Raw genomic sequence first — 14,102 nt, forward strand, 5'->3', positions numbered from 1 at the left:
GCAGAGGTTTACTTTAATTTGCACATTTATTTTACCCATTAAGACCTTCTACAGATTCTACAAAGGTCTTCTCAATCTTAACAGTTATCTGAAAAAATGTACGGTATGTTGCTAAATCAGTGGTTTTCAAACTTTTTCATGTCAAATACTACCAAAATGTATTTGGCCTCATGAAGTGGCTATAAATAAATAAACAGTTTAAGTCCTGTATTCTTACATTTTTATTTACTGTCCTTTAACACAACTTTATATACAGTTATGTGACCCCCACATCCCCAACAACAGGCAAACAGGAGTTTTGTGGTTATTGCTCCGGGTCGGTAGCTGAAGCATTGCTAGCATGGTCACATGTTGGTGCTCATCCGGGTTTGGCTGGTGTTGGCAGGTGTGAGCTCTCCTTGGCCACCCTCCCTCGGTGGCGACTGAAGAAGACAGAGAAGGAAAAAAAAGACATGGATGACTTTCTGTACAATAAACTGGAGACACTACTACTACTACCACAGAACACAACTTTTGTGGTAAGCATTTCTCTTAACTCACTCCAGGGGTGGACTGGCCACAGGATGTACCAGGCATATGCCTGGTGGGCTGTCTGGGCAAAATCTTACATTTGTTGTCCGTCTGTTGGTTGAGTATCATTGATGTTGTACTGTAAATGTGGTGGTTTTAAGGGCTTGTATTTCAAGTATTTGTATGGGCCTTAACCCGAAAGGTCAGTAGAGTATCTGCGCTCTTGTTGTGGTGGGCCAGTCTGGGCCAGTTTCCGTGAAAATGTCCTGGCCGAATTTTTGTCTCTTTCGGCGACCGGATGTTATGTTGTCTAACTAGTGTGTGTTGTCGCATATCACTTATTTTTTGCACCGTACATTATGTGTGACTAGAGCGGTGCCCGTTGGGCACTGGCCTACTTGGAACGATGCACGTCGGAAATGCATGCCCACCCAGTTATGTCTGTGTCCCTATTATGCCCATATATGGAGTTCTTTGTCAGGAATGCCCAAATATGGAGTCTATGAAGGCTTGTCAGAACAGGCCAGCGCCATATGGAGATATAGAGGTGATCAGGTCCAGACCCCGGGCAGAGGCTTTTGTGCTGGTTCTGGACAGCGATTTATCCGACGGACTCGAAACCGGGCACTGCACTCCCTGTGGGGGTGTGGAACGCGTGAGTCGAATTTGAAGTCGGTGGGGCGAATGGTTTTCGAGTTAGGTGGATTATAGACGTACGTACTGTACATACACACGTACAGAGACTTGTTGAATTTATAGATAGGGAAATTAACCTCCCCTGGCTCACCATCAATAAAATAAAATACATTTCTCATACACGCAACGACTACGCCTCAAGTAGCGACACAACTCAAACAACGTACGTACTATTGGCAGTTTCAGCTTTGCAATCATGTAAATTGAAGAGGTAGTTAGAATTTCACAATGCTTTCACATGCTTTAGAAAAGGTTGGCAAAAAAGATCAGCTGGGCAGTGTGTGCACATACAGTAGAGGTGCTCCGATCACGTTTTTTGGGGGCCGATTCCAATCACTGATTTCACACAATTTAGCAGCATTCATTATTTTTTCATGATGTATCTATATTCTTTTATTTTTTACCTTGACGTGGATCTGGTTGCGCAGCACGGCTGCTCTGAGGATCATGGCTTTGGCTCGTCTCTGAAACTCCTTGCCCATGTGGACGGACTTCTCAAAGGTGGTGCTCCTCTGGTCCACGTCACGGGCATACAAAATCTATCAGCAGCACAACGAAAGACCATGTTAGGGATTATAGAATCTAACAGTACAACAAAAGACCCATGGCATTTCGTTCAACACGTTCACAGACACACATTAGATATACCAGTACACGTATGAATGCGAACAGTGAACAAGGAAAGACTGCCGTCATTTGCTGTGCTCTGCACAAATGGAACAAACTTCAAGAGGACTCTCTTTAACTGGTTCGATTGGTCTTGATCGATAGTAGACATTTAGGGTGCTTCTTGAGGGGACGTCCTCAAGAAGCATTGTGACTGCATCCGTTTGATGTTACCCAATAGAGTTTGACGGCAGCTAATTGTTTAATCCAGTGTTCCACCGTGCGTAAAACGCTATACCCGACATTTGTTTAATGCATTTAATTCGCCGTTTTAAAATAATTAAAAAGAAACAGCTGATTTATCCGGGACCTGATGACGAGGCCGTCGTGTTCTGATGACGAAACCGGAAATCAAGTCATCATCTGGGCTGCTAGGGCTTCTGGGAAGTTTGGACTACAATACCTCATGGAGGCGGATCCTGTAGCGCATTGTAATCTCTGCTGGTGCTGATGATCATAACATGCCGACGGACGGATTTTGGTCGTTGAAAGCTGCAAATACTTCAGCGTATTCTCTAAAGGTAATAAAACAATCTCGGCAGCGTAGAATATTTGATTAAATAGCGGGTAACGTGTTTTATGGAGTCAAACTGTTAATGTAATGTGGTTCAAATGTTTGTTAGTGGTTTTCATCATGCGTGTTCAGGGCATCATTAAAAAGAGAGCTTGCTCTCAATGGACTACCCTGAATAAATAAAGGAAAAAGAAAGAAAGAGCTGGGCTTAGCGTTACAGCTGACCAGACACAAATGTCTTGTGATTATGCTGCATTAAGGCCACGTTTACACGGCAACGGTCTCTAGAGAAAAGGGCCAAATAAAATATATCCATTTAGACGAAAACCCCTTCCAGAGTGGAAATCTTTTAAATTGCTCCACCTGGCGTCTCTATATTTGTAAACGGTGAATCCGCAAAACGTGTGACATCATGGCTCACTTCGCTTATGTTTATTACATTGGTGCAGAGCTGTAGGCGATATTTGAGTTCCTCATTTTAGGAATACAAATTTAGCAAGCCGATATTGGTGAATGTAAACAGTTGTGTGATTCTGCATGCCTGGTCTGTCTGGCAGTGCGTCACCGGCACCTGCTGTAAGCACCTGGCATGTACACTACAGCGTTTTAAATAAATTGTGCCTGACTAAACGCAGAATAAAAAGTGAGAACGCAACAGGACTTTGCCCAAAAGAGACATTTTGGAGAATGTCTCCCCGGGACCCAAACTAGTGAAAATAGCAGATAGATCGGATATTTTAATAACACTTGTTTTCTACTTTATCGAATTTTTGATGCTTTGTTCATTTCTTCATGAAATTACTGTAAAGAAAATGTTTTTGAATTATTTTTTGTTTTTGATTCATGAAAATGTTAGCTTTTTTGGAAATGTTTTTTGAAAATGTTTTGAAATAATAATTAAAATAAATAAAATAAAGGGACCCATAAAACTCATTTTGGGGGTAAACGGTTGTCTAAACGTGCCATGCGTGCGTTACCTTGCTGTGGGAGTCGATGCGTCCGTTGATGAGTCCTTCTAGAATCAGCTGTGTGAGTTCGTCCTCCAGAGCAGGTACTGTGGTGTTGAAGGCCTGGGCCATGTTCATCATGTCTGCCGACACGTATGGGCTGAAATACTGAGAGAGAGAGAGAGAGAGAGAGAGAGAGAGAGAGAGAGCGAGAGAGAGCGAGAGAGCGAGACATGGGATTGGGAAGCGAAAGAAAGATGTGAGTTTGTCTTTAAGTCATACGTGTCAGTAAGGTAAATAGAAATGTGTGTGTGTGTGTGTGTGTGTGTGTGTCAGACAGACAAACAGACGTTACTGTGAAAAAGAACTAAAAGCTAGTGTGAAGAAATGGGTTAATAAACAATACAAGCGAGCGTTCTCTGTGGACTCACCTGTATTAGAGCTCTGTTCCTGATCTGTGTGTACAGGGTTCTGACATGAGGAGCCAGGTACATGTCCAGCAGAAGGTTGTCCTGGAGGACACACACACACACTTTAGCCCATTCTACAAAATAATCCTTACAGTTTTCTGAGAATGTTATGCTGCTATATAATTCAGCTGTGCTCAAACTTTTGGATCCCCTAAAAGAAATTGGTGAACACAAATGTTTATTTCTGACAGCATGTATTGACCGTTGGAAATTAATCTGTCAGCTCTTACCTTCATTTCGTCCAGTAGTTTGAGACAGGAGGCGTACTTGGACTCGTAGAATGTAAAGATGATGTCACGGACCTGTGGCTCTAACTCTAAAAATAACTTAAAGGTGCTGGATGGGAGAGAGACAAAAACAAAACAAAAAACACATTAATGTTGCAGAAGCATGAAACGTCAACATCAACAAGTTTGATTTAGTTTTAGTCATAGTCTTTTGAATAAAGTTCCATGTAGTTTAAATTAAATTTTTGTGAAATGTCAAATCTGAAAAGATTTTGTTTTAGTTGACTATAAATATCATGTAATTTGAATCGACCAAATCTACAGTTGATTTAGTCGAGCAGGCTTTGATGGTGTCACAGCGCCTGATTTGTAGACAGACTAAGAAAAAATCACCCGTGTGAACTGAGTGGTGCAACTCCCCTCCCCCCTCCTCTCTCTCTCTCTCATTAGCAGGCATCAGTGCAGCACTATCTCTCTCTCTCTCTCTGTTTCTGGCACAACAGTGCCCCTACTGGTACTCATAGTCATACTGGTGCTCATAGTCACATAGGTAGGTAGGTTAACGTCACATAGGTGAACACATAGGTGAACACAGACATTGCTGTTCCTTGGAGTGGTTGCACCACTCAAAAATAGCTGATCTACAAGTTCACAACACGTCACAGGGACTCGCCTTAGTTCTACTGCATCTCTTCTCCACTAGTCCCTCCCTTAACATTTCAGTTTGTATTCGTTGACAAATTGTCAATATATTTAGTCTTAGTCATCATACAAGCTCATTTTAAATTCTAAATTCAAGCGTGAGTGAATGAAGTGCACAAGTCTCTGTACCTGCTTGAAATGACATTTCGTTGGAGCTCCTGTCTGTCGAATGTTGCCAGTGCACAGAAACCTCCGTACACGGCTACGTTACTGGGAGACAGAAGCTGGAAGACACATAGAACATAAATTAAATGCATTACCAGCCAATAGAAACTAAACTCTGTCCACCGACTGTGTGGCATGGGACAGGTCTGCTCTGAATTTACAGGAGTTTACAGCAGTTTGTCAAATAAGCAACATTGATACTGTAGTAGGCCTGTTGAAGCTAAAGTCACCAGGTATAGGTTAACTCACCTCTGGAAAATCACAGTGGTCAAAGGAGGCTAGTAGGAAGCACTTGGCTGCTGCCTTGTACTTCTGAGACGCCAGCTCTGCCAGGCCTACAGTACAGCACCCAGACAATGTACACAAAGATGAAGGGTCAAATATCCCCTTAACACCATACAGTTGTAGATCGTTATTTATTACATACAAAACTTTTTTTTTTCTTCCAACCAAATTTAGCAGAACATTTACAACTAGAAAAGGTGCCCTTCTGGGCACAGGTCTCCATCAGGAGGATAGGAGTGTGTGATGTTTGGCAAAATGTTTTTAAAAGTAATATAATCATAATCATGTGTGTGTGTGTGTGTGTGTGTGTGTGTGTGTGAGACAGAGACGCGGCTTGGCCTGTTGTAGCGCCACCATGAGGCTGATTTGAAAACTGTCAAGTGGCATTTCTTCCTCAGCCTAGTGGGAATATGCATGCACAGTTTCACCGCAATCGGACAGCTGCGTTGAGTAGTTGTGGCAATTTGTACAAAACGGGTACACAGCGGGCTACTCCTGAAAAGTTTAGAAGCCAATCGTAGGCAATGAAGGTGGATTATGAGAAATCAAACAAACCCGTCTTGATCACATGACTATGGAGAGCATGTGTACCAATTTGCGTGACATTTTGATAAAATCTGAAGGAGTAATATTAAATAATGTGTTTTACATATGTCAGCCTCCTGGTGGCGCTATAAAGAGCAGATGTGAAAAATTCCAGGCAAAGGTTTTTCATTGGCCTCTAGGGAGTTGGCATATAAAGTTATCCACAGATCTGTGCAGTTAGAGGTAAAAACACTTTTCGGCCAGTAATAGCGCCACCATGAGGCCGAATTTAAAATGTTCACGTGGCATTTCTTCCTCGGCCTAGTGGGAATGTGCGTGCACAATTTCACGTTAATCACATGATGTGTTCATTATTTGCAGCATTTTGTTTGAAACTGAGCCCTCCTGCGAACTTTGGAAGCCAATCTTAGCCAATCAAGATGGAGTCTGAGAAGTCTGAAAGACCCGTTTCGTTGAATGGCTCTAGAGAGACTGTGTACCAATTTGCATGATGTTTGGACAAAATCTGTAGGTGTACTGTCCAAAAACTTGTTTCGCACAAAGCCGCCTCCTGGTGGTGCTATAACAGGCCATTCTGGAAATTTTGGGGCAGAGGTTCATGTTTGCATCCAGGGAGTGTGTGTGCAAAATGTGGCATCGACCGGGTTACCGCTGCCGGAGATTAGCTGTTCACATACGGACGGACAGACACACGGACGGACGGACGGAGTGCAAAACATGCCTTCGGCCTGGTGGAGACAATAAAATATACTCTCTCCCCATGCCTTCGAGCTGGTGGAGACAAAAAAACATACTCTTTCCCGATGCCTTCGGCCTGGTGGAGACAACAAAACATACTCTCTCCCCATGCCTTCGGCCTGGTGGAGACGATAACCATTGACATTCACATTAACCGATAATATCCGACTATCCAAACCTGCATTGAGTTTACCATCGCAGACATTTACCTGAACCGTGGACAGACTCAATACAAGTTAATATGCCAAGGGCTAGTTCCATAAGTGAAATCATATTGAAGAACGCAAGTCTTATCTAACATTATCAAAAAAGCTCTCAAATGCTGTAATCACCATCAAGAAACAAAGAGACAAAGTAATCATGAGAGATGGCAGTATTCCTTTACCTGCAGCACATTTTAATTTGGTGAGGACCGATTGGTTTTGACTGTCTCTTTCTCCTCTTTGCTGGAACAAAAGACACACATACAAAACAAATGAAAAAACAATCAGAAAAACACATTTGCTCTAGTATCACTACAAGTGTTTCATCGTGGCTAAATGAATCCTTACTGGTATTGCATTATTTGTTTAAATGCATGCAGTCATGCTAACAAAATAGACACCAGTTATACCTGAGGTATAATCAGACATGTATGTTTGAGGAAATTAAATACATTTAAGACTCCCATCAATTTAAACCATATTATACGTCTTTGTACGCCAATCCAACAAGCTCACAGGAGGCAAAATAAAAGTGTTACATTGTGGTGCGTTGTGAGCTTGTAAGTAAGTCGCCTTGGTCCCGACTCTCGAGCCATGTGGCCCATAGGTCAGGAGCCTATCTCCCGTTTGTGTAGTATGAGGCAACTTGATGTACAAGTCACATCCTGGAAATGATGCTAGCACTGTATGCCACAGGGACCAACCCTCAATCCAACCCTTGATGCTGAGTGCCAAGCAGGGAGGCAATGGGTACCATTTTTATAGTATTCGCCTATTCGGTATGACTCGGCTGGGGCTCGACTCCCAGTCCTCAGGGTGCGCACTCCTATTTTCACCTATTACAACATGACCAGAATTGGGATGCCAGGTTTAACATGGTTACAACAACAAAAAGGTGACTCGGGTTAGTGGCAAACCATGGTGCTTAGCTTACCTCTGCTATTTCTGGGGTAGACTCAGCCTTGCTGACGTAGCTCAGCACATGGGACCAGTTCTGGAGGTAAACGCTGACCTGGAGAAGGACAAGAGAGAGCTTTTTGTCTTACACCCAAAGTCACCATGCTGTCATCCCTTCCAGTTTTAGTCTAACCAGGAGAAAGTATGTCAGTCATGTCATGTTCTATACCAGTGGTTCTCAAACTTTTTCATTCCAAGTGCCTTGGTTTGTCTAATATGCAACGCCATCGGCACTATTCCAAAGCCCCCTCGGGTACATTGTTTAACTATTTTCAGCTATTGGATAATATATTTTTTGGTGGGTAGATCTTGTTGAGCCATTTTGAAAGTAGCTCTCAAGTCAAAAAAGTGTGGTCTACTATCAAAGTATTCTAAGGCACCCCTGGACTTTGAGAAAGCCTGCCATTTACCTTGATAACATTAAGACACATGTTAATGACATGCTTGGCACTGGTACAGTAGTCTCTGGCTCTGGAGTAACACTTGAGAGCGTTGCTGAGGTCACCACAATCTAGATAATGATCCCCCAAGTCATCGTGTCCTCGCCTGGGAAGAGGGAAAGATAACCAAAGGCCATGGTCAAACAGTTTGTTGTTTTTAATTTATGATGATGAATTATTTATGATTTTTACAGTGGAAGGACAAGATTATGTTTTCTCTTCTCTTCATTGTTGACTTCTTATACAAGTCTGATTTTAGTAAATAAACTAATAAAGTCATTGTAAACAAGGAGGTAAATGTGCCTTGAACTACTAATTACACTTGCGATCTGTCTCTTTTGAAAGAGACATAGAAAAGTGTGAGTGTGGGTTTGTAAAATGAAACGCTGCCTCTGAGCCAAGCATACCTGATGCTCTCTTTGATGGAGTTTCCTTTGTAGTTCTTGAGGTCGGTGTCTAGTTTCTCCAGTTTGAGCAGGGCTTTCTTCCGGGTGGACTCGGCCCAGGCTGTGTCCAGAGCCGGAGGGTCCGCTGCTCCCTCGGGCACTGCGTCCGGTACACCCTGGACCTCACTGTAGTGTACAAGTACAACAACACATACTGGATGTTTTTACATGAGCTGACTCTACATAACTCAGTGCCGTGGTTCTCAACCTTTTCAGGCTGTTGTTCTGTTCTTATATTATTTGACAATCGTGCCCTAGGCGATCTGTGGTCATTAATTAATCTCGCCCCAAATCTCACCCTAGGAGAACGACCTTTTAGACAGGAGGATGAGAGAACAGAAGCCGGCAGAAAGCTTTGCTCTGAGCCATGTTTAATTATACAGTCAGGATCAAACAGTTCACCAAGCCCAACAATACAGCCTGGCCTGCTTCAGAGACATCATGTCTATCGGTTTTCACACCGTCATCAGACATCATGATGATCCCAAACACACCCAGTCTGCAGAGTGCAGACGGACGTACCGGGAGGCCTCTGTGAGCTTGCGATGAATCTCCTCATACGCGTCCACATTGAAGGTCCTCTGGACGAAGGTGAGCGCCATCTTGAGAGCCTCGACGCGGAGCTGGGGACAGTGCTGAGCGATGAACTGGAGCCTCTCGATCCTCATCAGGCCGCTGTAGCTGGCCGCATACTGCTCCAGGTCCTGTAGGCAAAGAGGAAGAACAACATTAACCATATTACAAGCACATGGATTCTGATTAGGAATGCACTGATGTGGAAATTCTTGGCCGACACCGATACCAATGTTTAAAATAACAATTTAGCCCATAGGCGATAATGATAATGAGATGTTTCTTTAGTTTTGTTGTTTTTTATTTCCACCTTTTGTGCCAGGGAAACAAATACATCTTCAATACAAGAAATAAATGTTCAGAATCTACAGCTTGGTAGGCTGCAGATAACCAACACAGCCAAAGCAAAATGTATGCTTATCGGGGCGCCCGCTGTCCTAGCGGTCCAGGCGCATGCCACATATAGGCTCTGGCCTTACAGCGCATTGCGTGTTCGAGTCCCCTTCATGACGACCTTTGCTGCATGTCTCTCCCTCTGTCTCCACTGTAAGTATCAATAAAGGCACAAAAGCAACAAAAATCTATCTAAAAATAAATAAATAAAAGGATGCTTATCAACCACAGATAAATATCGGCTACTGTCATCGGTTAATGTCAGTTTGATTTGCAGATACCGATATTGACCGATAACGGCAAATATCGGCCGATACCGATATGTGGCCGTTACATCGGTGCATCCATAATTCTAATACACCCCTACTTGAACTTAATGGGTAAAATGCAATTTCACCATCAACGGTATCAGTTTATTATACATTTATGTAATCTAATTTAAGTGAGGCCACCACAGTTCTGACTGACATTTCCCTTTCTCTTAGTTGCAATACTGACAGTCTAGATGTGTTCTATTGGTGGTTGCAATTCTTCCTCTGTCAGTGAAAAGTGGCATTGATGCATTCTTGCACATATTGTAAACTACACTGTGTGTTGTGTAGTTATCTGCATACCAGTGTTGGATTATCAACGATATAGTTGGTGTCTGGAGCATTCTGCTGGTCATCATGAGGGTCAACATCAATCTGCATTGGCTCCACAGCCCCCTGCAAAAACAAAAACAAAAAATACATTAGGCAAAGACTAACATCCCTCAGCTCTCTCAGATCCAACCATAACGTCTTTGTAAAAGCTGGTATCTCAGCTATATGGTGCTCTGTCTAGTACTGTGCTGGCTTGTTACCTAGTAATGCCTAGTCTCGCGTAGCCAGACAACTATTTAACATTCTCAAAATGCTATACAGAGTCTGGAACTAGCTGCTATTTCCGTTCACGAAAATATATTTTAAAATATCTTTGCATTTTATTTTTGTATTTCCTTTTCTGCTAAACAGCTAGCTATATTCTATTTATATTAGGATACATTTGCGCGACAGTAAAGACGAAACGGAAGTGGGGACTCGGGAGGAGGCTCCACTTCCGCTTTATATTTTACTCATGATAGCTTTTCCACTGCTCCACACTGTATGACGGAAGCATTTGGAAATTGCAAGAGGCAACAGTCTGGCAACGCGAGACTAGCTAATGCCCAAATACTCTAGCCTGACACTTTTCATTTCGTTTCACTTCATTAAATATATATATTTTTAATGGGTGTGAGGCTGTGAGCTAGTGATTCAGGGGCTGGAGCCAGGCTATAAATACTGTGCACTGGTTATAATTGTTCTGAATGTTGGAGTTTGGAAGCGCTCCTGCTGCCTCCTGCAGGTGATACGAAGGACCATTGAGTGATTTCCACAGAGCGCTTTCAACACTCCAAATTATCACCTGCACGCCACAGAATGATTTGACAGGAAGTAGACTTTGCAGATAGAAAGAGTATAATTCAAGCTCTCCGTGCAGCTGCAATGTTTGTGAGTGTAACACAATCAGATAGGACTTTTCTGTTTAGATGTATTATGAATGAATAGGGGGATTATTCATTGTGAGCTTAAAATAAGTTAAAGAAAAAATGACATGACAAAGGATCGGCATCAATAAGCTTTGAGCTTCAGCCTATGCCTTTTCGATCAACTATAAGAGAATGTGAATATTTTAGGTAATGATTTATGTTACACACTGTTGAATTGATCGAAATAAACTAAATTATACTTAGCTTTTTGGATCAGAATTGATCAAATAAATGATATAGTACTTGTCAGTTATTGTCAGTTTGCAACTTTGCACTGAAATTTGTCTTGCGACCCAGTGGTCTTGCAGACTTGCACGCAACACATACACACATTTGACATAACATAACAGAAAAACAAAATTACATACATAAAGACAAAGGCAAGAGCAATGTCCACAGCTCAGTCTAGTCCTGGCAAAACTCCTGATTAAGCCTCAAAGTCGACTAATGGACAAAGGACTATCTCCTTCCTGAAGGCAGCAACCTACACTCTCCATGCAACACATGGCTAGTATTTGAGGTGATATAACTGATATTCCTTGCTAACCTTAATAGGATGCAGCTGCTGTTATCATACGTGGATGTATAAAGTCCCCGAAGGGCAAATTGATTGCAGCATCACTACATCACTACATCACTACAACAAACACAATAAAATACAATAAAACATACAATACACATAGCCGATACCAGGAAAAGTACAATAAGTGCACATTTGACCTTTAAAGTGCCAGGTGTTAAAGGCAAGTGCTATGCAATAAAGTGCACATTGACATGGAAAGTGCATGTACATAGTCCCAGAAGACAGAACCATGTACTGAAGTGGTTGTCCAACAATCTTTGAACAAATGTTCAGTTGTTGCAGCAATTGTGACTTTAAGCCTACAGCAGACAAAACATTCCCTACCAGGTGGTACTATAGCCCTACAAGCAGAACCCAATGCTACTGAAGTTTCTGACATTTTTTAGACCCAGAGCATTGGGTCCTATTCCACCTCCACCCTGCCACCTGGTACGCACACATATATAAACGTAAACAACTTCGGATAAGTCCTTCTGCGCCCTTTCAGGACTTTTTTTCATGTGAGGGCTTCTGAATGTGTGAACTTTAAGTACCTATAAATACCGCTGCGAATATCTCCTGTGGCGCGGAAGCCGTTAAGTATTTTTGTTTGACCGATTTGGTCGCTTTGATTCTTCTCTTCCTTCCTTGTTTATTGACACCTCATTGTACCGCCTATCTGGCTAGCTAGTGCCTAGTGGCGCTATAGCTATGACAGAGCAGATCAGAGGCAGGGACGTAGCCGGCACAAGCCAACCGCACACCGGGAGGCGGTACAATAAACGGTAAACAAACAAGAAGAAATAAAGCGACCAAATCGGTCAAACAAAGATTAAAAATACTTAACGGCTTCCGCGCCACAGGAGATATTCGCAGCGGAATGTATAGGTACTTATAGTTCACGAATTCAAAAGCCCTCAAAGGAAAACAGGCCGTCAAACGCCGCAGATACGATGTTACGGAGCATATTTATGGCCGCGTTCCAAAATTCCCATACGAAAATATAGTTATGAACAGGGACCATACATAAAACTCATCCAAATTTCCAAATTCCGAGAGGGGCTAGTGGTACTACAGTACTGAAGAACACTCATTAATAACAGAAGTGGAAAAACTAAAGAAGAATCCGTCTACTAGCACCAAAAGAGGTTAGTAAAACGGAGAAGGAAAGTGATTCTTTGCTTTGTTTTCTTACACACAATCTACGACCCAAACTCCTCCATCACCTGCAGGTGCCATACATCTCTCTCATCGCCACCTCTGCATCCTCAGACTCCATCACCTCTCATCATGATCTCTCTTTTAGTAGCTCGAGAAATGCACACACATGCATGACAGCTCACACTCATATTAATGAATGAGCACATCAAGGTTAGCTGAATGCTCGCTTAGCCAGCATATTATATGTTAAAATCACACACGTGTGAACTGAGTGGTGCAATCCCCCCCCCCCCCCCCCTCTCTCTCTCTCTCTCTCTCTCTCACTCTCTCTCATTAGAGTCACTACCCCTCTCACTGTTTCTGGCGCCCCCTACTGCTATTATTAAGTCACATACTCGTGCTTACACAGACACACACACAAACAAACAAACAGGTACGAGGACATTGCAAGCTGGTTGTAGGAGTGGTTGCACCACTCAAAAAATGACTGCAGCTATAGCCATGCTAGCCAACTCAATCACGTACACCTATACTTGCCTAATTAAATCGTGTGGACTAGTACAACAGACAAAGTAGCCAGACAGACATTATGCAGTCAACTTGTTTGGAAATCTACAGCTGCATTTTGAGCTCTTATAAAAGCTTCCCCACCATGGCATGTAACTATACTTGGCTAACAGTTAGCCTTATCTAGCTATTTGGCTACCATGAGTTGAAAGTTGAATTACCGGTATGAAGAATTGGGGGGGGGGGGGGGGGGCGCTATCATTGTGTAATACCGACGTGTATAAATAAATCATACACTTTTCATTGAGTGAACTTTTTACCTGAAAGTTGAAGACCTGCACGGGCAGCGGCATCTCTGTTCTGTTGTCAGAGTATATCCCTCAGTCTCAGTCACAGGCTGCAGACTGCTCTGTTGTTCTGAATCACGATAACATCCGGTGCGTGCAGCTGCTGTCAAGTCACAGCTTCCGGTCCGATTCCGATTTCAAATTAAATCTTCAATGTTCCCTTTTTTTACTTTCTCTTTATGATTTCCTAATATATGACATTGTTGTAAACAGGTTTAGTGCTTTTAATGCTTTATCTTGGTTCGGTTCGTCCACAAAGTAACAGTTTTTGTATTGACTTGCGCTTCCGCTTGAAATGTACCCATTCTGCATACTGTGAAATAAACATTTCAATCAATCAATCAATCAATCAATCAATCAATCAATCAATCAAACAAACAAACAAACAAACAAAATAAATAAATAATAGTACGATTTGTAGCATTGATTGATTGATTGATTGATTGAATAGTTTGTAGAATGGGTACAGTTTAACGAAAGTACAGGTCAATACAA

The 14,102-nt window shown here is 42.4% G+C and overlaps 1 protein-coding gene across 1 annotated transcript; it reads right to left on the reverse strand.

The window, feature by feature from the left end:
* Positions 1-203: 203 nt before the first annotated feature.
* LOC310868947 (COP9 signalosome complex subunit 1) lies at positions 204-13,674 on the reverse strand. The gene is made up of 14 exons (XM_083779445.1): positions 13,581-13,674; positions 10,093-10,185; positions 9,035-9,216; positions 8,474-8,638; positions 8,037-8,172; positions 7,604-7,681; positions 6,852-6,912; positions 5,147-5,232; positions 4,862-4,956; positions 4,034-4,139; positions 3,765-3,845; positions 3,364-3,501; positions 1,611-1,745; positions 204-422 (listed from the first exon to the last, which is right to left on the reverse strand). The coding sequence occupies exons 1-14, from the start codon at positions 13,611-13,613 to the stop codon at positions 345-347; spliced, it is 1,467 nt and encodes a 488-aa protein (XP_083635571.1). The 5' UTR covers positions 13,614-13,674; the 3' UTR covers positions 204-344.
* Between the last annotated feature and the right edge of the window lie 428 nt (positions 13,675-14,102).

The sequence above is a fragment of the Protomyctophum parallelum genome (genome assembly GCF_964188405.1).
Source record: "Protomyctophum parallelum genome assembly, chromosome: 13".
In the NCBI taxonomy this organism is placed as follows: Eukaryota; Metazoa; Chordata; class Actinopteri; order Myctophiformes; family Myctophidae; genus Protomyctophum; species Protomyctophum parallelum.

Excerpts from the sequence above, each read along its gene's own strand:
- LOC310868947 (XM_083779445.1), bottom strand. The coding sequence starts at position 13,613 with ATGCCGCTGCCCGTGCAGGTCTTCAACTTTCAG. Across the intron at positions 6,913-7,603 it reads CTACCCCAGAAATAGCAGAG|CAAAGAGGAGAAAGAGACAG; the intron begins GTAAGCTAAGCA and ends CTTTTGTTCCAG. Across the intron at positions 1,746-3,363 it reads GCATCGACTCCCACAGCAAG|ATTTTGTATGCCCGTGACGT; the intron begins GTAACGCACGCA and ends TGCTGCTGATAG.